The sequence below is a fragment of the Odontesthes bonariensis genome, chromosome 3 (assembly GCF_027942865.1).
Source record: "Odontesthes bonariensis isolate fOdoBon6 chromosome 3, fOdoBon6.hap1, whole genome shotgun sequence".
Classification (NCBI taxonomy): Eukaryota; Metazoa; Chordata; class Actinopteri; order Atheriniformes; family Atherinopsidae; genus Odontesthes; species Odontesthes bonariensis.
In genome coordinates, this window is record NC_134508.1 from 1,057,973 (window position 1) to 1,084,606 (window position 26,634).

Genomic DNA, 26,634 nt, shown 5'->3' on the forward strand with positions numbered 1-26,634 from the left:
GATGTTGCGTAATGTGGGTGAAAGAGGAGGAGGAGGAGCGGACTGAATGGAGGAGCAGCCGGCGGTGACAGATCCAGGGGGACCCGGACAGGTACGGAGCGGCGCGCGGACAGGTTATTCAGGTGTTACACCACAGGCTCACGTGCTGTGTTCCTCACTCTGTTCTTTATGTAATATTCGGGTTTTTTCACGGTGTTAACCTGTTTCAGATGCGATGCTTCCCACTGGTTAAACCGCCACAGATGAAATATTAACGCGTGAGACTGAAATGTGATATTTTTTTACTGTTTAAACTTTAAAGCCTCAGTGGGAAATGGAAATAATCTCCTGCCACTAACAGGAAAGCTGCCATCCTCAGGCTCAAGTTCCGTTTTATTACCTCCAGATCAACTCGTTCTGACTCACTCTCAGGCTCAGGATTTGATCATTTCGTGCCTCTTTGTTAGATTTTAACAGACGAAGGTAAGTTATTTTAAATCTTTAAGTTTGATTTGAATGAACTCAACATTTCCTGCTTTTCTCCTGCAGTCTGCTTCAGCTGTAATTCATTCGTTCTTTTTCTAGATTATCGTTCGTGTTGTTATAGAATATTAATCATAAACTTGTAAATGAAGATGTTTTTCTAACCGCGGTATTAATCAGAGGAAAAGTGTCCTAACTGGAAGCTGTGTTCCCACCACGGGAACTTTCCCCTGGAAGTAAACAGGAAACTTAACACCCATTTACAGCCTGAAGCTGTCACAATTGATTAAAGATCACAGGATTTTTGCTCTTTTAGGCGTATTATACATTAAGTGCTCGTTTTAGAGCATCTTGAAGGGAGAAAGAAGCTCTCAACGTGGTCTTCGGTGCTGTTTTTCAAACCACAACGAAGCCGCTTTCCCCTGGAAGTAACCAGGAAACGTGTTCAAACGTTGATGTAAAAACAGAATATAAAGCAAAAACAGAGACTTAGTTCAGCTCTGAGCAGCTTTAAAGTGAATATCTGCAGATGTTTCCATGGTAACAGCTGCAGAGATTCACTGAAACATGTTCCAACATGAACATAAACCCAGAATCTGAGGCAGAACCAGAGTTAGTTCAGTTCTGAGCAGCTTTAAAGTGAATATCTGCAGATGTTTCCATGGTAACGGCTGCAGAGATTCACTGAAACATGTTCCAACATGAACATAAACCCAGAATCTGAGGCAGAACCAGAGTTAGTTCAGTTCTGAGCAGCTTTAAAGTGAATATCTGCAGATGTTTCCATGGTAACAGCTGTCTGTCAGACTATTATTATTATTATTATATTACACTTAGCTGACGCTTTTTATCCAAAGCGACTTACAGGGTATTTAGATACAGGGTATTGGTTACAGCCCCTGGAGCAATGTGGGGTTAGGTGCCTTGCTCATGGATAGAGGTGTAGGGAGAGGTAATGGCGGGATTTGAACTTGCAACCCTCTGATCTTAAGTCCACCTCCATAACCACTAGGCCATGGCTGCCTGACTGTGTTATCTTTGCTGTTTTTCACACATGCAGCTAAAGAAATGGGAACAAATCTTAATTCCAGTCTAAAACCCACAAAGAGCTTCTAGATGATTCATTTCTGGTGGCATAAAACACTTTAATCATTTCATTTATATTAGTTGTTCCATAATTAGTCATTAGATTATATCTTATATTCCTTTTTTAAGCTTTAAATTGAATCTTATTTACTTTTTCTTGATGTTGTATAACATATAATTCTTATTATTGTCTGTTTTTTTCCTACTTTTAGACGTGATAACGTTCATTTTTTGGGGATTAGGATCTTTTTTAAACTGAATTTCATATATTAATTTGACTCTTTTGGTAACTGAAAGCAGTTTAAACGTAAATGTACAACAAAGCTGAAACTATGAAGCTGTTTTTCACAGATGCAGCTAAAGAAATGGGAACAGATGATGTGTCCTTGTTGCTCGTAACAAACTCTGATACCAATCATTGTTTGTGTCTGGCTCTAAAACGTTTGCATACTTCCTGTAATCTAACTCGGTGGCAGCTTTTCTTTTGGCATCTGAGCCCTTCAACTCCAGACCTTTGGTGTGACATTAAAATGTATCTCTGATGGGAGCGTGTCTATGCTCCCACGTCACAAAGACTTTTTTTTATTTTTTAGGCCCATTGGTCCCACAACTGCACGTTCTCACATTTCTGAGTAAACTAATAGCGAAAAGGTGTAAAGACATTTGGCCTGCACATGTTAACCTTTTTTTTTTATTTGTTTTTTTTAAATTATTTCCTCAGCTGTTTTTTAGCTTCATTTCCAAAAGTAGAAAAACACCTACAACTGCACTTGTACTACTAATACTACTGCTGCTACTACTACTAACAATAATAATAATAATATGTATTTCATGGCTAAATTGGCTTTACACAATAAAAAGTGGCCTACAAAATATCATCACAGTCCGGGGTGGCGCACTTGACCAGTGTCATTCCTGACCCGGTGGTAAGCTGCCATTAAATAAAATTAATTTATTGGATATATGTGTTCCTCATGTAGTTGAGGAACATTCCCATGCAGAACCCACATAAAAATTCTGTATGGGCCTCCCTCACTGTGCTAAGTGACAATAAAGATTAGTGAAAACTTTCATTAAAATTCAAAATTTTAGACCAATGGGCCTAAAAAATAATGTTAAAAGTCTTTATGATGTGGGACCAATGTGCCGTGGGAACATAGAGCTGACCCCTCTCTGATGACACCGCCGTAGCATTAGCATTAGCATTAACTCTGAAGTTTCTCTTTTATTAAGATGAGATACCAAACGTTTTGTCTAAAAAACTGCATTTAGTCCTGTTTTTGGTTTCAAATAGAACATGAAAAGCTGAATTCTGCTGTTTGCGTTTCTTTTGAAGGAGTCTGCAGCGATGGAGCTCAGCGTGGCTAAAACCGTGATGCTAACCGGAGGGATTCTCGTGGTGCCCGTGCTCGCCTTTGTCACCTCCTTCCTGTTCTGGCCGGGCGTGCTCCTCAAGGCGTACAACTGGTAAGACTCACGGCAAAAGGTGCTCGAAAACTCAGGAAATTTTGCGAGCGCCACCTGCCGGTCGACGACATGAAAGAATCTGAACTTTATATTTTTGGGAGTCGCTCATTGGCTCTGTAGCGCCCCCTACGATGCTTAAAAATGGTGCCCGCAATAGGATTAGTTTCGCGTGGGACGACGAAATTCGGTACACTCATTCATCATGCCCAGACGCACAAAAAAGGTCTCTTGCCGCCATGGTCCCACGTCCACAGGAAGGCGGCCATTTTGGATGGAAAGTGCGTTTCCGTGCCATTTTTGGCCGATTCCACGCCTTGCATAAGATCGAACTCCTCCTACAGATTTAATGCTACAGACTTCAAACTTGGCCAGGTTACTCTTAAGACATGGGGGGGGGGAAATTCATTGGGAAACTTTTTCAAACCTCAAAGGGCGTTGCCGTGGCGACGCCTCAAAGTTCGATGACTCGCCATCACTAGCCTCAAAAAATTAAGTTGCTTATAACTCCCACATACATTATCCAATCTTTCCCAAACTTCATACGGTGAATGCTGGACCCAGCCTGAACGCGTACATATTATCATAGTGACATCCACCTATAGCGCCACCTGCTGGTGGTTGGAAACGTCTTTTTTTTTTCCACACCTTGCATATGATCGAACTCCTCCTACAGATTTAATGGTAACAGCTCCAAACTTGGCCAGATTACTCTTAAGACATGGGGGGAAAAATCATGGAGAAACTTTTCCAAACTCTGAACGGTGTGGGCGTGGCCAGGCGATGAAAATCTTTTGATGGCGTTTGTGATTTGAAAGCCTTATCATCATCGCAAAGTCATGAAACTTGGCACACACGTCCACCCTGACGACCTCGTACGTATGTGAAGGGTATCGTGTGTGGGCGGAGCAAAATGGCTCAGTGGCGCCCCCTAGAAATTTTCAAAAGCCCCTCTGCATTGGGGTTATAATGTGCTCGTACGTGCGCAGAGGGTATCGTGCGTGTGGGCAGAGCTGCGGCTCCAACGTCCAGCGCATGCCCAACGTGCGCACATCCCAACGTGCGCACATCCCAATGTACGCACATTCCAACGTGCGCACACCTCGGTCCCGCTCACAGCTGCTTGCAGCTTTCTAGTTTGTATTGAACTTTCATCCACCAGTAGAAATACTTTTGCCATTTTCCATCTGAAAAATAACTCTCTTTGAAAGCAGTTTTATTCCCTTTTTACTCCAAAAGTAACACAAATACAGTGTTGTGCATAAGCTCACGCTTCACAGCCGCATTACATGGGTGTGTTGTGTGATTTTTGGTGGGACTAACATGTTTACGGACGTTTTAAAAGTCCGTTTTTTGATCAGACTGACACAAGAATTCATTTATATTTGTCTAGTTTCATGTAATCATGCATTGAGGTCTCCTGAAGCGAAACATTTGCAGTTAAACAGAAGTCGCTTCATGAAGTTTAAACATGTAAAGCTGGTGCCATTCAGCATCAGTATGTCGGGGAAAAGGACCCAAACGCAGGATCGAACAGGCTGTTGAAACTGCAGCTTTATCAGAAGCAGAAACCAGAGACGCTGCCAAGTTAAGAACAATAAGGAACCAAACTGACAGAGGTTAGCGGTGATGGTGACCAGGAAAAGCTGGAGAATAGTTACGCTGAGGGAGGAGATCAGAAACCAGGTGTGATACAGAAAGTTAACTAACCGGCGAACTCTTAGAAATAAAAGAGCGAGCCGTGAACATTATTTAACATGTTTGCTGCGCTGCCCAAAGTCACACCGACAGTGAGCGTCTGTGTGGATGCTTCAGCCTGAAAACAGCCCGTCTCTTAACGTCTCTTAGTGGCTGAATGATGCCGCTTCCACAGAAAGACGGTTCCGTATCTCGGCTCTGACGTCAGCTTTGATGTGAAACAGCAGCACCGTGAACTTCCCCCTTTGGACTTTGACTACATTGAGTAACACGTTGGCTGTTTGTGGGATTATTGCTGCTGCTCACACACACACACAGTGGGGCAGTTTTTTACATTTTTCAGCAGCTTCAGGGCTCGGAAGTCATATCAAACTGAACTTGATTTGAATGAAACGGTTTAATAGCAGCTGTGCTGAAGACGAGCTAACGTTCCCTCGGCTCTCACACGGTCTGGATTAGCGGCAGCTCTGCTTTTTGCACTGGAAAACATGTTTCAGTCACACCCTTTATGATCATGTCAGTGATACAAAGTGCACATAAAGTTTCATCTTGCATGCGAAGAGTGCTTCAAGACAGATGAAGGTGGAGAGAAGGTTTTTGAGCCGCTATCGCCCAAACCATCAGATTAAAGTGAAAGCAATAACAACAACCAGATAGCAAACATTTTGATTTCAATGTTGATTTTTCTTATCAGGCCCATTCTTTTTTTTTTTTTTTTTAACCCTTGTCCTGTCCAGCATTATGGCAGCAGAATTGTAATCTGAATACCGTTTATGCTAAACACATTTGCTATGTCAAGGGAAGCTTTATGAATGTAAACATAAAGTGTCATTTTAACGTAATTCAAGCATGTTTTATGGTTGTCTTTAAAGTTTAGTCATTGGCATCAGATTTATAGTTAGGGCTGGGCGAGTTAACTCGTTATTATCGCATTAACTCGTTAATTATTTAACGCTGATAAATGTTTTATCGTGCATTAATGCAGGTTTTATTTGTTTTATTTAAAAAAATATTAAAAAAATAATCATAAAATTTTTTTGGGGGGGCTTTTGTGCCTTTAATGGATAAGAAAGTTCAGAGCGACAGGAAGCAGAGAGAGGGGGAACAACACGCAGTACAGGGCCGTCCGATGCGGGACTCAAACCGGGGCCAGTTGCAGCCAGGACTATAGCCCCTGTTTTATTATTTATTTTATTATTGCAAAAGTCTGTTGCTCAAATCGTGTATCGAATCAAATCGTACCGTTGGCTGAAGATCGTGTATCGAATCGCATCGTTGGCTGAGTATCGTGTATCGAATCGAATCGTACCGTTGGCTGAATATCGTGTATCGTATCGAATCGTATCGTTGGCTGAGTATCGTGTATCGAATCGTTGGCTGAAGATCGTGTATCGAATCGTATCGTTGGCTGAGTATCGTGTATCATGTCATATCCTGAGATTAGCACATCGCTACACCCCTACTAACGGCCATGCAACTCACAAACGGTGCGTTTAAGACTTCAGGACATCACAGTCATCACATTGCCTCTCAATGACACCAGCTGTGAGGGACTGAGCCGGTCAAGCAGAAGGACACAGAAATAAGAAAAATGGGTTTATTCCCCAAAAATAACAAACTTCAAACAATAGTTACAGGGCCCTTAAAAGAGGTCAAATGAAGAAACTAAACTCAAAGCCAAAAATCAAGGTTTTAACATAACATAGCCTCAAGCTAACGGTTCAAAAACAAACAAAACTGACTTGACACACAACAAACAAAGGGGACTTAAATACTGGCTGATCAGACCATAGTGACACACTGAGGAAGAAGGGAAACATCTATACAAATTTAACTAACAAAAGTAACTAAACACAGTTAGCTTAAGAATCTACTTAAATGACTAATAACTAAACAAAGTTAACAAAATAAGCAAATCACAAAAGCAAAGAGAACTGATGCAAAAATTAGAATGAAGACTCCATAGTCTTCCCCCATGGAACTCCAGATGGTATCACCCAATCACTCTGGGATTGGAGTGTGCCAGCCAGAGTCCAAGGTACTCCCCCCACAGCACCAACAACAAAAAGCACAACAAATTAAATATTAGACTAAATTAAACATACATTAAACAACTAATGTATTTCAATATCATCAAAATGAAAATAAACAACCCATATATTGGTGCTGCAGTAAACGTTTATAGGTAAACTCAGAATGAAAAAGTGTCGGTGTGTGGGGTTACCGCCTGTGGTAAACACAAGGGATGGGAATCAAAAACCGGTTCTTGTTGAGAACCGGTTCCCAGTGTTTCAATTCCTTGGAATCGTTTGGCGATTTTGCAAACGATTCCCTTATCGATTCCAGTGGGCACGAATGACGAGTCCAGTGCAGCCAGCAGCCAACAGTAAACATGGCGCCCAAGCGGTACAAACGCTCGAAAGTTTGGTTACACATCCCCAAAAAAGACGACAACAGGGCAACTTGCAAAGTGAATATTTCACCAAAGGGAGGAAATACTACCAACATGCAATAACTATGAATGAATGATTAACGTCGGTGAATCTGAACCCAGCAACGTTAGCAACGTTAGCAACGCACTTCCTGTTATTTTCACAAAATAAAATACCCGTTGCCTTTTATCACAGGGAAAGCCATTACCATACAATTGGTGCTTTTGTTTTGAAAACAGGAAGTGAACCTACCCTCGTTGTAGCTAGCTTGAAACTGCCGTTTTGACAGGAAATGACGATCGGCAACGTCACGTTACGTTGCATCTTGGGTAGTTTGAGTATGAGTAGTAACCTCATGATGCATACCCAACATTTAGGAGAATCTAGTATGCATCCGTGAACTTAAAAAAAGTTAAATGTAGTAGGAGAAGTATGCGGTTTGGAACACAGCCTTCCTCATCGGTTTACGGCACAATGAGAGGCACAAAGACGCAAACTGACAATTTACCTCAATGAACTGAGGTGTGAAACGGCCCTTGAGATGTTTTGCTGAGATTGATTTCCAAATTACTGGCAGGAGGACCGAGGAGAGGAGACGAGGAGACGAGGAGGCAAAGGTCGATAAAACAGGGAGAAAAAGGAGGCGCCGACATGGCCGAACATGACGCTTTTTATAAATGGGAACTTATTTTGTTATGGCTTTTCTCCACTAACATGATTTTATGCCACCTTTGAGTTTCCAAAGACTTCTTTCTTGTGTCGTTTCCTTATATCACTCCCCATAAAGACCCTTTTTGATATCCAGAAATATTCTGCTGCAAATTTCCCTTAATGAGCCGAGTCTGGGAAATTTCCTCTGATGTTACGCACTCTGCGACCTCCTCAGACAACTATAAATCAAGCTTTGTGTGGGACACAACGGGTTTAACTGTGCGGCCTTCAGCTCGGGCCACAGGCTTGTTTCATACAAATCAGCACGCAACTAAAGCTCCCGCTCTGATGCTTCCTCAGGTACTGGCGTCGCAAGCTGGGACTGGTGGTCCGCTACTCGCAAAGTGGGAGTTACCGCTTCTGTTATTCCACGCACGGAAAGCCGGGCGGTGCCACGCCGTCTGTGCTGATGCTGCACGGCTTCTCCGCCACCAAGGACATGTGGCTGCCTGTCGTCAACGTACTGCAACACACACGGATAACAGCTTCTATCTCACACATTCAATGGCTGTGTTCGAAACCGCCTACTACATACCGCATACTGCATACTGCATACTACATACTGCATACTACATACTGCATACTACATACTACATACTGCATACTACATACTGCATACTACATACTACATACTGCATACTGCATACTACATACTACATACTACATACTACATACCGCATACTACATACTGCATACTACATACTACATACTGCATACTACATACTGCATACTGCATACTACATACTACATACTGCATACTACATACTACATACTGCATACTACATACTGCATACTACATACTGCATACTGCATACTACATACTTCATACTACATACTACATACTACATACTGCATACTACATACTGCATACTACATACTGCATACTACATACTACATACTGCATACTACATACTGCATACTACATACTGCATACTGCATACTGCATACTACATACTACATACTACATACTGCATACTACATACTGCATACTGCATACTGCATACTACATACTTCATACTACATACTACATACTACATACTGCATACTACATACTACATACTGCATACTACATACTGCATACTACATACTACATACTGCATACTGCATACTACATACTTCATACTACATACTACATACTGCATACTGCATACTGCATACTACATACTTCATACTACATACTGCATACTGCATACTACATACTTCATACTACATACTACATACTGCATACTACATACTGCATACTACAAACTGCATACTACATACTGCATACTACATACTGCATACTGCATACTGCATACTACATACTGCATACTGCATACTACAAACTGCATACTACATACTGCATACTGCATACTACAAACTGCATACTACATACTGCATACTGCATACTACATACTGCATAATACATACTACATACTGCATACTACATACTGCATACTACATACTACATACTGCATACCACATACTGCATACTACATACTACATACTGCATACCGCATACTACATACTGCATACTACAAACTGCATACTACATACTGCATACTACATACTGCATACTGCATACTACATACTACATACTACATACTGCATACTACATACTGCATACTGCATACTACATACTGCATACTACAAACTGCATACTACAAACTGCATACTGCATACTACATATTACATACTTCATACTACATACTACATACTGCATACTACATACTACATACTGCATACTACATACTGCATACTACATACTGCATACTGCATACTACATACTGCATACTGCATACTACATACTGCATACTACAAACTGCATACTACAAACTGCATACTGCATACTACATATTACATACTTCATACTACATACTACATACTGCATACTACATACTACATACTGCATACTACATACTGCATACTACATACTGCATACTGCATACTACATACTGCATACTACATACTTCATACTACATACTGCATACTGCATACTACATACTTCATACTACATACTACATACTGCATACTACATACTGCATACTACAAACTGCATACTACATACTGCATACTACATACTGCATACTGCATACTGCATACCACATACTGCATACTACATACTACATACTGCATACCGCATACTACATACTGCATACTACAAACTGCATACTACATACTGCATACTACATACTGCATACTGCATACTACATACTACATACTACATACTGCATACTACATACTGCATACTGCATACTACATACTGCATACTACAAACTGCATACTACAAACTGCATACTGCATACTACATATTACATACTTCATACTACATACTACATACTGCATACTACATACTACATACTGCATACTACATACTGCATACTACATACTGCATACTGCATACTACATACTGCATACTGCATACTACATACTGCATACTACAAACTGCATACTACAAACTGCATACTGCATACTACATATTACATACTTCATACTACATACTACATACTGCATACTACATACTACATACTGCATACTACATACTGCATACTACATACTGCATACTGCATACTACATACTTCATACTACATACTACATACTGCATACTGCATACTGCATACTACATACTTCATACTACATACTGCATACTGCATACTACATACTTCATACTACATACTACATACTGCATACTACATACTGCATACTACAAACTGCATACTACATACTGCATACTACATACTGCATACTGCATACTGCATACTACATACTGCATACTGCATACTACAAACTGCATACTACATACTGCATACTGCATACTACAAACTGCATACTACATACTGCATACTGCATACTACATACTGCATAATACATACTACATACTGCATACTACATACTGCATACTACATACTACATACTGCATACCACATACTGCATACTACATACTACATACCGCATACCGCATACTACATACTGCATACTACATACTGCATACTGCATACTACATACTACATACTGCATACTACATACTGCATACTACATACTGCATACTGCATACTACATACTGCATACTACAAACTGCATACTGCATACTACATACTGCATACTACAAACTGCATACTACATACTGTATACTACATACTGCATACTGCATACTACATACTACATACTGCATACTGCATACTACATACTGCATACTACAAACTGCATACTACATACTGTATACTACATACTACATACTGCATACTACATACTGCATACTGCATACTACATACTGCATACTGCATACTACATACTACATACTGCATACTGCATAATACATAATACATACTGCATACTACATACTGCATACTACATACTGCATACTGCATACTACAAATTGCATACTGCATACTACATACTGCATAGTACATACTACATACTGCATACTGCATACTACATACTGCATAGTACATACTACATACTACATACTACATACTGCATACTGCATACTACATACTGCATACTACAAACTGCATACTACAAACTGCATACTACATACTACATACTGCATACTACATACTACATACTGCATACTACATACTGCATACTACATACTACATACTGCATACTGCATACTACATACTGCATACTACATACTGCATAGTACATACTGCATACTACATACTGCATAGTACATACTACATACTACATACTGCATACTACATACTACATACTGCATACTGCATACTACATGCTACATACTGATCGATCAGACAGTATGCAGAGCGTTTACCCACAATGCATTTCGCTCCTGCCCGAGCTGAAATCAGCCGGCCTGAAGCTGATTTCTCTTAAGCTCTAAACTCTGTAAACTTTAGCAACATTTGAAACATTTTCAGGTGAGAAAGTAATCGTTTAGATCCCCAACGTGTTGAAAACCTGACAAAATACCGGCTGTTTACCATTTTGTTCCCACGAATTCGGCGCTACTAAAGCTAGCCGCAGTGAGCAACGCACTTCCGGTTATTTTCACAAAATAAAATACCCGCTGCCTTTTATCATAGGGAAAGCCATTACCATACAATTGGTGCTTTTGTTTTGAAAACAGGAAGTGAACCTACCCTCGTTGTAGCTAGCTTGAAACTGCCGTTTTGACAGGAAATGACGATCGGCGACGTCCCGTTACGTTGCATCTTGGGTAGTTTGAGTATGAGTAGTAACCTCATGATGCATACCCAACATTTCAGAGGATCTAGTATGCATCCGGGAACTTAAAAAAGTTAAAGTTAGTGGGAGTAGTGGGTGTAGTAGGAGAAGTATGCGGTTTCGAACACAGCCAATGACAAAGATGGCAGTAAGGAAAGGAGGAAGGAACATGCAGTAAATCCAGCCTTTTGCACGGCATTATGGGAGAAAAAGCCTAAAAGTATTTAGGCGGTGTGGAGACAGTTTGGTGTTCAGTTTGTTCTGTCACTTTTGTGTTAGATGAGGAACTTTTAAACTTCCTGCTCCCTCATCTTCCCACTCAAACCCTGCTCTGCATGTCCTGAGTCTTCTTGGGTGTGTTTGTTTTGTCCTTCAGTACCTCCCCAGAGAGCAGCACGTGGTGTGCGTGGACATGCCGGGACACGAAGGAACGACTCGCACCGGCGCCGAGGATTACAGCATCCAGGGTCAGGTCAGCCGAATCCGCCAGGTGGGTACGAACCACGTTCCCTCTGAGCTGCTCGCACATTGTCAGCGCACAAGAAAATCTATGTAGCGCAGAAAATAAAATTCACCATAAACGTATGAATTAATATCTAATACTAGACCTAATCTAATCTAATTAATTGGACCAATAATGTGTTTTTCTGTACCATTTTTCAATGTAATGCAGTGAGTGACAGGTGTTCAGCCAATGATACGGCTTACTTACGCTATGCAGCCATTCAGAGCATTGATGGTGCTTTCATATGTGCCCTGCCCATACGCGTCGTGCATTTTAGCTAACTAACAACAGTGCAGGTTAGCTAGCTAACAACAGTGCGGCGGAGTTAGGAGCTAAGACACGCCCCTTATCATGGCGAAACCAACGGGCAGCGCCAGCGACACATCCACTCACCAAGCCGAAGTAAAAAAGAAATGCGGTTCTTTGAGGATGGAACGGCTGTCTGAGTGCAAACAGAAGAACAAGCAGTGAAACTGGGGGAGATTTTTTTCCTTCTTCGAGTGAGAAAGGTCTATTCTGCAAAACATGCAGGCTGCATGCATGACTCTCACACATAACAGATAACATACTACACATCTTATGAACAAAAAGATTTTTGTCTTTTTCATTTTAAGTGGGCCAAATCGCTTATATTAAAAGTAAACTAATGAAAATTTCTGCTGTGAAAATTTTAATAAGCCATCTAACTTGCTGTGACCCAAGGTTTTGAACAGGTGTGATACTTAGGGATGGGAATTGATAAGATTTTTACGATTCCAATTCCATTTTCAATTCTGCTTAACGATTCGGTTCTTTGTCGGTTCCCTTATCGATTCTCATTTGGAGAAAAAGGACAACAAACCGGTCGATCAGCATCAACTTTGTTTAGTTTAGAAGTAACACGAGTCATGACCTCACAAACCCAACAACGGTGAGGTCCACATTGGTCTATCCTGGCCTGGGTAATTGAACTCTTCCTGCTCTGGTGAAAGGAGAAGCTGGAGGTAGAGGTGAACTGGGGGTAGTACCACCAGCCTCTGGCTCTGAGCCAGTCAGGCTCTGTCTCTCATGATTTCATCTAAATGTAATGCCTGAGAAGGCATTCATTTAACCTTAACCGTTACTAACAGCAGCTTTTACAATCAGGCAAATGGTGCTAACATGATAGGCAGTGTTTGTTAGTTAGTTACCTGCAGTGTTAGCCGAGGACATGCTAACGTTGCTAACGTTGCTGGGTTCAGATTCACCGACGTTAATCATTCATTCATAGTTATTGCATGTTGGTAGTATTTCCTCCCTTTGGTGAAATATTCACTTTGCAAGTTGCCCTGTTGTCGTCTTTTTTAGGGATGTGTAACCAAACTTTCCAGCGTTTGTACCGCTTGGGCGCCATGTTTACTGTTGGCTGCTGGCTGCGCTGGACTCGCCACGCAACGCTGGGTGGTGACGTCATTTGCGCCCACTGGAATCGATAAGGGAATCGTTTGCAAAATCGCCAAACAATTCCAAGGAATTGAAACACTGGGAACCGGTTCTCGATTCCCATCCCTATCCAACACGCACTTTGTTTTTTTACGGGGACTGAATGACCCTCAGAAGCACTGAATCCCTTTGGGGGATTCTCCAAGTCCACAAAACCCATGTTCGTGTTTTATGGAGCGGGTCGCACAATGAATCATTTCATCATTTCATGAGGGAGAACCAAACGCACGCACAGCTTTATGAACCAAACCAAAAGAACACATGTGCCCACAGTTCTGAGTATGAGCGTTCTCACAGTTTTAGTCCTGAAGCTACTGAGTTTACGCTCGTTTACTGTGATTTATGACGCTTATCCAGGGAAAAGGGGGGCAGAGATCCAGACCCGGACCTCCTGCTTTCCAAACACCTCCTCCAGCTCTTCTGGAGGGGGGGGGGGGCACCAAGTCGTTTCCAAGCCAACCGAGAGAAAAAGGTCCGTTCATATAGCACCTCCCTAACTGAGTGAAACCAGCCAGAAGTTTCTGCGCGATCAGAGCGCTTCCATTTCTCTGAATACTGAAGAAAGGATGCTTCCTCTTTCATCTCCTTTAGGAAGCACCGGACCGTCCTTGATGAAGAAAAGGAGATCATTTCATAGCTTTTTATAGCGAAGCTCGATGGTTTTCATCCAGTCGTTTCTAACTGTGATGCATAGATATGAGACAACACGATATTTCACTTTTTATTTATTTTTCTCTTCTTTTTCAGCCACCAAACTTTGATAATAAAGTAGTATTTCATATTATCTCTACTTTGATATGTAGTTATTACACATTTTTAGTGTAAAAACCAGGGCTGGGCAACGATTAACATGTTTAATCTAATTAATCACATGATTTCCCTGATTAATCACGATTAATCTCATTTGTACGCAGAATCCAAAAATGAATCCAAAAGTAGCGTATAGCTTTTAGCATTTAGCTTTATTTTAAATGTGCTGCCATATGAATGAAAGTGCCATAACATTTGTTGTGCAAACACACTTTTAACATCAGCATCTTTCTGTAGTTTTTATGTAGAAGCCTCGCTCCACTGTCTGTTTCCTTGAATGACTTGCTGCTATCAGTTGTGTGTTTTGCCTTTAAGTGATATTTTAGACTGGAACTACTACGCTGAGAAGACAATTCAACTTGGCTGTAAATGCAGGAGTTTTTTTAAAAATTTATTTTGAAATACGTGCTTTTATGTTGAAACCAGTAAAACAGGAAGTAGCGCCGGTTAGCTCTGTTAGCTTCACACCTGTAGCGGTGATGTTAGCTGCTGGTTTATCTTTATTTTATTCCTCCATGCTTCGTGGTGTTTGCTGTAACTGTGGGAATGAGATGCATTCAACAGACTTTTACAATAATAAAACCTGCGTTAATGCGCCATAAAATATTTATCGAAGTTAAATAATTAATGAGTTAACGCGATAATAACGAGTTAACTCGCCCAGCCCTAGTAAATACATGATAATACTGCAGGAGACAAAGTATCTGAAGCACTTTTTGTGAGATATTTATCGAACAGGTGGTGACTTTTCATGGTCTTTGCATTTCTCAAGTCAAATCAAATCAAATTTATTTATATAGCACATTTCATGTACAAACAGTTCAAAGTGCTTTACATAAAATAAAAGCATTGCAGCAGGGAGTGTGAGAAGCATTAAAAATACATAAAAGAATAAGAAGAGAAACAAATAAAATCATTTAAATGAATTTAAAAACCAGCAACAGTCCAGATAAGTTCAAAGATATCGTGCAGATTTCATGCATAGACACATGAGAACAGAAATGTCTTTAACCTGGATTTAAAAATGTCTCCATTTGGTGAAAGTTTAATCTCCAATTTAATTTCTGTTTTTATTCCCACGCCACGCAGCATCTCTTTGCCTTTAACAGATTGTTGTTTTGTGGAAAAGGATTCAAGCTGCAGAACAAAAGAAGAAACGGTTTTCTGTTTTCTGTGTGTGTGTGTGCAGTTTGTTCAGAGCATCGGTTTGGATAAAAGACCCTTCCATCTGGTCGGCACTTCCATGGGAGGAAACGTGGCGGGCGTGTACGCCGCCCGTCACCCCTCTGACCTGTCCAGCCTCACCTTGGTGTGCCCCGCAGGTTTGGTTTACCCCACGGAGTCCAAGTTCATCAGCCGTCTGAGGGAGCTGGAGGAGAAAAGCGAGCAGCAGGAGCCGATCCCTCTCATCCCCAGCACCCTCCAGGAGCTGGACGTCATGCTGAGACTCTGCTGTTACACCCCCCCCGACCTGCCCCGACAGGTACAGGCAGCGGCTACACTTAGATTTACGTTATTTCATTTAGCATATAGCTCATAACAATAAAGAAAATCCACAGTCGGGACTTTTGTGTGAATTTGCAAACTAGACTAAGGCTGTGTTCGAAACCGCCTACTACTCCTACTAACTTTAACTTCCCGGATGCATACTAGATTCTCTGAAATGTTGGGTATGCATCATGAGGTTACTACTCATACTCAAACTACCCAAGATGCAACGCAACGTGACGTTGCCGATCGTCATTTCCTGTCAAAACGGCAGTTTCAAGCTAGCTACAACGAGGGTAGGTTCACTTCCTGTTTTCAAAACAAAAGCACCAATTGTATGGTAATGGCTTTCCCTATGATAAAAGGCAACGGGTATTATATTTTCTCTCCCCCTTGAGCTGTCACCTTACCGTGGTGGGGGGGTTTGCGTGCCCCAATGAGTCTGGGAGCTATGTTGTCTGGGGCTTTAAGCCCCTGGTAGGGTCACCCAAGGCAAACAGATCCTAGATGAGGGACCAGACAAAGAACAGCTCACAAGACCCCTATGATGAGTGATACTTTTGGACGCCGTGTTCCCTTGCCCGGACGCGGGTCACCGGGGCCTCCCCCTGGAGCCAGGCCCAGGGGTGGGGCCCGCTGGCGAGCGCCTGGTGGCCGGGTCTGTGCCCGTGGGGCTCGGTCGGGCACAGCCCGAAGAAACGACACGGGTCCCCCTTCCTACGGGCTCACCACCCGTGGGAGGGGCCATGGGGGTCGGGTGCAATGTGAGCTGGGCGGCAGCCGAAGGCAGGGACCTTGGCGGTCTGATCCTCGGCTACTGAAGCTGGCTCTTGGGACGTGGAACGTCACCTCTCTGCTGGGGAAGGAGCCTGAGCTGGTGCGCGAGGCTGAGCGGTTCCGGCTAGATATAGTCGGACTCACCTCGACGCATGGCTTGGGCTCCGGAACCAGCCTCCTCGAGAGGGGTTGGACTCTCTTCCACTCTGGAGTTGCCCGTGGTGAGAGGCGTAAAGCAGGTGTAGGCATACTTATTGCCCCTCGGCTGTGCGCCTGTACATTGGGGTTCACCCTGGTAGACGAGAGGGTAGCCTCCCTCCGCCTTAGGGTGGGGGGACGGGTCCTGACTGTTGTTTGTGCTTATGCACCGAACGGCAGTTCAGAGTACCCACCCTTTTTGGAGTCCCTGGAGGAGGCACTGGAGAGTGCTCCTCCGTGAGACTCCCTCGTCCTGCTGGGGGACTTCAATGCTCACGTGGGCAATGACAGTGAGACCTGGAGGGGCGTGATTGGGAGGAACGGCCCCCCCGATCTGAATCAGAGTGGTGTTTTGTTGTTGGACTTCTGTGCTCGTCACGGATTGTCCATAACGAACACCATGTTCAGGCATAAGGGTGTCCATATGTGCACTTGGCACCAGGACACCCTAGGCCGCAGCTCGATGATCGACTTTGTAGTCGTATCATCGGACTTGCGGCCGTATGTCCTGGACACTCGGGTGAAGAGAGGGGCGGAGCTGTCAACTGATCACCACCTGGTGGTGAGTTGGCTCCGCTGGTGGGGGAGGAAGCCGGTCAGACCTGGCAGGCCCAAACGTATTGTGAGGGTCTGCTGGGAACGGCTGGCGGAATCCCCTGTAAAGGAGGAGTTTCAACTCCCACCTCCGGCAGAGCTTCAACCATGTCCCGGGGGAGGTGGGGGACATTGAGCCCGAATGGGCCATGTTCCGTGCCTCCATTGTTGAGGCGGCTGACCGGCGCTGTGGCCGTAAGGTGGTCGGTGCCTGTCGTGGCGGCAATCCCCGAACCCGCTGGTGGACCCCAGTGGTGAGGGAGGCCGTCAGGCTGAAGAAGGAGTCCTATCGGGCCTTTTTGGCCAGTGGGACTCTGGAAGCAGCTGATGGGTACCGACAGGCCAAGCGGAACGCAGCCTCGGCGGTTGCTGAGGCAAAAACTCGGGCTTGGGAGGAGTTCGGGGAGGCCATGGAGAACGACTTCCGGACGGCCTCGAGGAGATTCTGGTCCACCATCCGGCGGCTCAGGGGGGGGAAGCGGTGCACCGTCAACACCGTGTATGGTGAGGGCGGGGCTCTGCTGACTTCAACTAGGGACGTCGTGAGTCGGTGGGGGGAGTACTTCGAGGGCCTCCTCAATCCTACCGACACGCCTTCCGATGAGGAAGCAGAGTTGGGGAGCTCGGACGTGGGACCTCCCATTTCTGGGGCTGAGGTTGCCGAGGTGGTCAAAAAACTCCTCGGTGGCAAGGCCCGGGGGTGGATGAGGTCCGTCCTGAGTTCCTCAAGGCTCTGGATGTTGTGGGGCTGTCTTGGTTGACACGCCTCTGCAGCATCGCGTGGACATCGGGGGCAGTGCCTCTGGACTGGCAGACCGGGGTGGTGGTCCCCCTCTTTAAAAAGGGGGACCGGAGGGTGTGTTCCAACTATAGGGGGATCACACTCCTCAGCCTCCCTGGTAAGGTCTATTCGGGGGTACTGGAGAGGAGGATCCGCCGGATAGTCGAATCTCGGATTCAGGAGGTGCAGTGTGGTTTTCGTCCTGGCCGTGGAACAGTGGACCAGCTCTATACCCTCCGCAGGATCCTGGAGGGAGCATGGGAGTTCGCCCAACCGGTCTACATGTGTTTTGTGGACTTGGAGAAGGCGTTCGACCGTGTCCCTCGGGGACTCTTGTGGGGGGTGCTCCGGGAGTATGGAGTGCCGGACTCCTTGATACAGGCTGTTCGGTCCCTGTATGACCGGTGTCAGAGTTTGGTCCGCATTGCCGGCAGTAAGTCGGATATGTTTCCTGTGAGGGTTGGACTCCGTCAGGGCTGCCCTTTGTCACCGATTCTGTTCATAATTTTTATGGACAGAATTTCTAGGTGCAGCCAGGGCGTCGAGGGGGTCCGGTTTGGCGACCTCAGAATCGGGTCTCTGCTTTTTGCGGACGATTTGTTTCTGTTGGCGTCGTCGGGCCGTGACCTTCAGCTCTCACTGGAGCGGTTCGCAGCCGAGTGTGAAGCGGCTGGGATGACCATCAGCACCTCCAAATCTGAGACCATGGTCTTCGGCCGGAAAAGGGTGGAATGCTCTCTCCGGGTCGGGAATGAGATCCTTCCCCAAGTGGAGGAGTTCGAGTATCTCGGGGTCTTGTTCACGAGTGAGGGACGAATGGAGCAGGAGATTGACAGACGGATCGGTGCGGCGTCTACAGTGCTGTGGGTAGTGACCGAAAGAACGAGATCGCGAATACAAGCGGCCGAAATGAGTTTCCTCCGCAGGGTGTCTGGGCTCTCCCTTAGAGATAGGGTGAGAAGCTCGGTCATCCGGGAGGGGCTCGGAGTAGAACCGCTGCTCCTCCGCATCCAGAGGAGTCAGATGAGGTGGCTCGGGCATCTGGTGAGAATGCCTCCTGGACGCCTCCCCGGTGAGGTGTTCCGGGCCCGTCCCACTGGGAGGACCCAGGACACGTTGGAGAGACTATGTCTCTCGGCTGGCCTGGGAACGCCTCGGGGTCCCCCCAGAAGAGCTGGAGGAAGTGGCCGGGGACATTTTGTCAGGTTTTCAACACGTTGGGGATCTAAACGACTACTTTCTCACCTGAAAATGTTTCAAATGTTGCTAAAGTTTACAGAGTTTAGAGCTTAAGGGAAATCCCAGTAATATTGTTGTAATGTTTTAAATTCTTGAACGCAGTTTTTCTAGAGAATATAATTGTTTTGTATATGGGATTATCGTCCATCGACTCTTTTGGGCTTTCACATGCGCGAGCCTACAACCAGCCGGTGAGTTACATGCTGTTTATAAAGTTGTTTTGTAATGTCCCCATGCCAGTAATGTGAGAACCATGCATATGGTTTTGATGGTAAGGCTTGTGACTTTATTGTCGGATGGTTTATAAAGTGGTGTGACGTTTCTGCAGTGTGCAAGTTGTTGTTTTACGTGGAAGGGTTAGCGCTTGCCCCTTAGCCACCACGTATTAGCCTCGCATGACATGCTGTGCGGACAGCGCAATCGCCGCACAGGGAGCGCCGATTTGCACCGGTCTGTGTCCTACCGTCAGTATTTGACAACCTCTAGCAATGGGATTGCGCTTCAAATGCCCCAGAGTTTTCCTTTAAGAATACTTACCACCACCATCAAACTCTAAGTATTCATTATGACAGGGAAAAATGCTCCACAGATTCTGATCCAGCCACTTACAGGCCTTAGATTCCATCATACTTGATTTTGGCCTTGCTGTGTGAATTTTCAAAGTCTATACCTTCTTTCTGTGTATTTGCTGGGCATACTTCTCATACTAGACACAGCTATGTTATAACTAATTCTTTTTAACTTTGCTATCTTCTGCTTTGGGATGGCACGAGCCACTACAACCCTGAACGCGTAATATGGGCTTCCCCTGTTTTAAAAGTCAGCAGCCGAGGCCGACGCAGTCATCAGACGGACGCCTGATATAGCTTCAGTTTCTGATCAGTTTTACCGTCTGTTGTCAGGTGCTGCGGGGTCTCCTCGACAACAGGATCCCCAACAACGATTTCTACAAAGAAGGTCAGTCTGCTCCTCATCATCATCACTCTTCTTCTCATCCCACAGCTCTCTAAGTCATCCTCTTATTAGATCCCTATTTTATAATGCCATGAGTTTATTATCTTTAGTATTAAGGCCCCGTTTAGGGGAAAAAATACTGAGTTTGTTGAGAAATGATTCTAAATTTTGAGAGTTGATAAAGTTCCAGTGTGGAGAAATAAATCTGAAAGGTTTTCTTTTGGTTTTGGATTTTAAGAATTAACTCAAAATGTTCGAGAATTAACTTGACCCAAGTCAAGTTCAGTTCAATTCAGAACAAATGTCATCTCGAGGCACTTCAAAGATACAGTCCAATTAGTGTCCATTTCACTGTAATCCAATAATAATCCTGTTCATTCCGTTCCAAATTAGTCCAGTTCATACAGAACAAATTTTTAAAAAGTATCCCAGCTAAGGAAACCAACAGATTTAAACTTCTCTCTGATTCAATCCCCCGTCCTGAGCGTGCACGAGGCGACTGTGGGTAGAAACAACTCCCTTTGAACAGGAAGAAACCTCCATCAGAACCAGAACCAGGAACCATCTGCCTGGACCAGCTGGGCTGAGAGGACAGGAAAGAGGGGACAACAAGCAGCGTAACAGCTGGTTCCTCAGAGAGGGGCCTGATAACTGAAGGCTCCTGCCTCCCAAACTGGCAGCTGGTTCCACAGAGAGGGGCCTGATAACTGAAGGCTCTGCCTCCCAAACTGGCAGCTGGTTCCACAGAGAGGGGCCTGATAACTGAAGGCTCTGCCTCCCAAACTGGCAGCTGGTTCCAATGAGAGGGGCCTGATAACTGAAGGCTCTGCCTCCTAAACTGGCAGCTGGTTCTAAAGAGAGGGGCCTGATAACTGAAGGCTCTGCCTCCCAAACTGGCAGCTGGTTCCACAGAGAGGGGCCTGATAACTGAAGGCTCTGCATCCCAAACTGGCAGCTGGTTCCACAGAGAGGGGCCTGATAACTGAAGGCTCTGCATCCCAAACTGGCAGCTGGTTCCACAGAGAGGGGCCTGATAACTGAAGGCTCTGGTTCCACAGAGAGGGGCCTGATAACTGAAGGCTCTGCATCCCAAACTGGCAGCTGGTTCCACAGAGAGGGGCCTGATAACTGAAGGCTCTGCCTCCCAAACTGGCAGCTGGTTCTACAGAGAGGGGCCTGATAACTGAAGGCTCCACCTCCCAAACTGGCAGCTGGTTCCTCAGAGAGGGGCCTGATAACTGAAGGCTCTGCCTCCCAAACTGGCAGCTGGTCCCACAGAGAGGGGCCTGATAACTGAAGGCTCTGCCTCCCAAACTGGCAGCTGGTTCCTCAGAGAGGGGCCTGATAACTGAAGGCTCTGCCTCCCAAACTGGCAGCTGGTTCCTCAGAGAGGGGCCTGATAACTGAAGGCTCTGCCTCCCAAACTGGCAGCTGGTTCCTCAGAGGGGGTCCTGATAACTGAAGGCTCTGCCTCCCAAACTGGCAGCTGGTTCCTCAGAGAGGGGCCTGATAACTGAAGGCTCTGCCTCCCAAACTGGCAGCTGTTTCCACAGAGAGGGGCCTGATAACTGAAGGCTCTGCCTTCCAAACTGGCAGCTGGTTCCACAGAGAGGGGCCTGATAACTGAAGGCTCTGCCTCCCAAACTGGCAGCTGGTTCCACAGAAAGGGGCCTGATAACTGAAGGCTCTGCCTCCCAAACTGGCAGCTGGTTCCACAGAGAGGGGCCTGATAACTGAAGGCTCTGGTTCCACAGAGAGGGGCCTGATAACTGAAGGCTCTGCCTCCCAAACTGGCAGCTGGTTCCTCAGAGAGGGGCCTGATAACTGAAGGCTCTGCCTCCCAAACTGGCAGCTGGTTCCACAGAGAGGGACCTGATAACTGAAGGCTCTGCCTCCCAAACTGGCAGCTGGTTCCACAGAGAGGGGCCTGATAACTGAAGGCTCTGCCTCCTAAACTGGCAGCTGGTCCCACAGAGAGGGGCCTGATAACTGAAGGCTCTGCCTCCCAAACTGGCAGCTGGTTCCACAGAGAGGGGCCTGATAACTGAAGGCTCTGCCTCCCAAACTGACAGCTGGTTCTACAGAGAGGGGCCTGATAACTGAAGGCTCTGCCTCCCAAACTGGCAGCTGGTTCCTCAGAGAAGGGCCTGATAACTGAAGGCTCTGCCTCCCAAACTGGCAGCTGGTTCTACAGAGAGGGGCCTGATAACTGAAGGCTCTGCCTCCCAAACTGGCAGCTGGTTCCTCAGAGAGGGGCCTGATAACTGAAGGCTCTGCCTCCCAAACTGGCAGCTGGTTCCTCAGAGGGGGTCCTGATAACTGAAGGCTCTGCCTCCCAAACTGGCAGCTGGTTCCACAGAGAGGGGCCTGATAACTGAAGGCTCTGCCTCCCAAACTGGCAGCCGGTTACACAGAGAGGGGCCTGATAACTGAAGGCTCTGCCTCCCAAACTGGCAGCTGGTTCCACAGAGAGGGGCCTGATAACTGAAGTCTCTGCCTTCCAAACTGGCAGCTGGTTCCACAGAGAGGGGCCTGATAACTGAAGGGTTTATTTGTTCACTCCTGTGGTGAAGGAAAGTGTCTGCCGGTGGGTTAGAAAACGTTTTGTAACGTGACTGTTGTCGTGGTGATGCTGCTGGTGTCATGGAAACGTAACTTGACCTCGTGGTTCGGGTGGCTCTCTCAGTCTGTGACTTTATGGGTTTGAGCTCCTTTAGATTCTGTGCTGAAGGATATCCTGTAATTGAAACCTTTATTTTTTTTGCTTTGCCTCCTTTTATTAGTGATTAAGTTATTAATTAGCCACTTCCTGCTCCGCTTCACGGGATAAGCTCCGCCCACTGAAGAAGGCAGGGCAATTCAAAGTGCTTTACAGCTACATAAAATCACAAGAAGGCAATAAAATCATTAAAAATAAATGAGTAAAAAATAAAAAAATAAATAAAAAAATGAATTACAGAAATAAATAAATAAAAATTTAAAAAAAATTTAAAACCCATTAGAAATAAGCATTAAATAATTAATTAAAAAGCAAAGAGTGCAGATAAAATACTTTCAGGTGTCATATGCACAGCTAAACAGAACTGTTTTCAGCCTGGATTTAAACATTGTCAGAGTTGAGGCCTGTCTCACATCTTCTGGAAGGCTGTTCCAGATGTTAGGGGCATAAAACTGAAACGCAGCCTCAGCTTGTTTAGTCCTGACTCTGGGCACCAGCAGGGGACCCCTCCCTGAGGCAGGAGACCCCTCCCTGGGGCAGGAGACCCCTCCCTGGGGCAGGAGACCCCTCCCTGAGGCAGGAGACCCCTCCCTGAGGCAGCAGACCCCTCCCTGGGGCAGGAGACCCCTCCCTGAGGCAGGAGACCCCTCCCTGAGGCAGCAGACCCCTCCCTGAGGCAGGAGACCCCTCCCTGAGGCAGCAGACCCCTCCCTGAGGCGGGAGACCCCTCCCTGGGGCAGGAGACCCCTCCCTGAGGCAGGAGACCCCTCCCTGAGGCAGCAGACCCCTCCCTGAGGCAGCAGACCCCTCCCTGGGGCAGGAGACCCCTCCCTGGGGCAGCAGACCCCTCCCTGAGGCAGCAGACCCCTCCCTGGGGCAGCAGACCCCTCCCTGAGGCGGGAGACCCAGGAGCTGTTTTAAAGTCTATTCCCAGCACATGTGCAGCAGTTGTTGCTCAGTTGGTTTAGTGTGTGTGTGTGTGTATGTGTGTGTGTGTGTGTGCGCGCAGTGTTCATGGAGATTGTCGGGGAGAAGTCTCGCCATTCGCTGCAGGAACACCTGCATCTGATCACAGCGCCCCTGCAGGTTGTCTGGGGGAAGGAGGACCAGGTGAGCAAACCCCCCCTGCAGCGATCATTCAAAAACATCAACATTTACACATTAAATTAGGGGTCCCCAACCACCGGGGGAGATTGGGGGAAAAATAAATAAATAAATAAATAATAATTATTTTATTTATTTTATTTATTTTTATTTAAAAAAAAAAAGACATGGAAATCGGGAATTCTTTCATTTCACTCGCTAGATTCTATACTTGGAAACTGCATAGATTGCATTATAGGAGGCCGATTGTGCACATTTATTTTTTTCACTGTCTGTCTGTCATCATATCCTAATTTGTAAAAGTGTCTGCTAAATGTAATGTCTGTTTAACGTAAAGTACAAAAAAAAAAGTAACCCCATCAACTTATCCTACACAAATAAATGAGACTAACTACACACATGAATCAATAAAGAAAAACGTAGGTAATGTAGGTAAATGAATAAACAAAGTAAATGAAAGTAATAATTACAACTAAAGTACACCTCTCTTATTGCATTAATAAACACATTACAACAGTTCGCCTCTTTTGACATGAAGCCGTGTAACATCCCATATCAGCAGCATCACTCTGAACATCTTCTTACCCCCTGCTGCGTTACACAGCTTCATGTCAGAAGAGGCGAACTGTCCCTTTAAGTTGAGGTTCATACAGCATCCTGACTTTTTGGGAATTGAAGTTGTAGTTTTGCAGTCGTAAAGCAGTGATTGAAATGTTGAGCTGTTGGTTGAACCAGGTGGAACATTAAAGGGTGTAAATGCACCAAATTTTAGACCAAACCTTCAAGAAATTCCACTCAGAGTCAGTTTGAAACTCTGTCTGGATTTTTTTGTGGAAATTTTCATGTTTAATCCGTCACAGAGTTGTTGAAAGTGTCCGAATGTCCGGCTCACACCCGTGTCTGCCCCGTCAGGTGCTGGATGTTTCGGGCGCCGCGGTGATCCAGGCGGCGCTGCCTCTCTCCCGGGTGCAGGTGCTGGACGACTGCGGCCACTCTGTGGCGTTGGAGAGGCCCAGGAAAATAGCCAAACTCATGGTGGACTTCCTGTCGGAGCACAAAGATGCTGACGCCAACACAAAGAAACTGTCCTGAGGAAACGACCTGCGGAGCGCGAATGATTTAAACTGCCGAGGAAATGAAGTTTCATAAAAGATTTATCTATGACTGTCTGGGAAAGTTTAACAAAACGCACACATGTACAACTGTAAGATGCTCCTTTTTTCAGCTGTTGGACTCGTCTCCGTTATAAATGTTAACGTAATATATCAAATCATTCCGTGTGAAGGATTTTAAAAAGTTCTCTTTCACAAACGGTTTCAGTTTGCTGTTGTTTTCAGTGGCTGTTTAAAGTCTCCTCCTGTGAACCAGACGCACATTTAACCTCGAACAAACATCTGCACTGAAACATTTAGACTGAAATGGTGACTGTTGAGGATTTCTATCCTGTGTATTTGTTTATAAACTGAAGATGGGTTTGATAAGTGATTTGTCTCTATAATTTTAGCTCTTGTTTAAACATTCCTTTTGGACTACTGGATTAAAACTGAATAAGTTGAGAAAAATCTTTGCTTTGATTGATTGAATGAAACTTCTGTGTATTTGTGTCTTGTAATATATACCATGACCACTAGGGGGCGACACAGCGCAGTTTATCTGTTGTCAAAGAGCATATAATGTTATCGTGATGCTCCACTCTGTACTCAAATCCAACAACCACCTGTTTTGCAGTTTAACGGGTTGTGAGAAGATTTAACTGAAGCACAATCAGTAAACGAGTTCAATTTAATACATTCCAGTCGAATTCATCACAATTATAAAATTGCATTATAAATATTCCACTTTAGTTAAGGTTTTAGGTACACATTTAATTCACTGAATCCTATGCTAATTTTTTAAAAACAAACATGAAATGTTAGAGGTGACTAAAAGGAACTAATTCCACGTTATGATTATGATACAAATTAGTGACTTAAATATGACAATGCAC

At 44.9% G+C, this 26,634-nt stretch overlaps 1 protein-coding gene across 4 annotated transcripts; it reads left to right on the plus strand.

Annotated features, from left to right (window-relative positions):
• On the plus strand, positions 1-26,292 carry LOC142376624 (monoacylglycerol lipase abhd6-A-like). Of its 4 annotated transcripts, none has more exons than XM_075460042.1 (9): positions 39-113; positions 386-462; positions 2,885-3,015; positions 8,154-8,313; positions 12,394-12,507; positions 15,983-16,276; positions 20,773-20,827; positions 24,553-24,653; positions 25,560-26,291. In XM_075460042.1, exons 3-9 carry the CDS (start codon positions 2,897-2,899, stop codon positions 25,737-25,739), a joined length of 1,023 nt encoding a protein of 340 aa, XP_075316157.1. In that variant the 5' UTR covers positions 39-113; positions 386-462; positions 2,885-2,896; the 3' UTR covers positions 25,740-26,291. The 4 variants fall into 4 exon arrangements, with proteins under 4 accessions (XP_075316154.1, XP_075316157.1, XP_075316156.1 ...); XM_075460041.1 differs by having other exon boundaries at positions 43-257; XM_075460039.1 differs by lacking the exon at positions 386-462 and having other exon boundaries at positions 1-91; positions 25,560-26,292.
• The last annotated feature ends 342 nt before the right edge of the window (positions 26,293-26,634 follow it).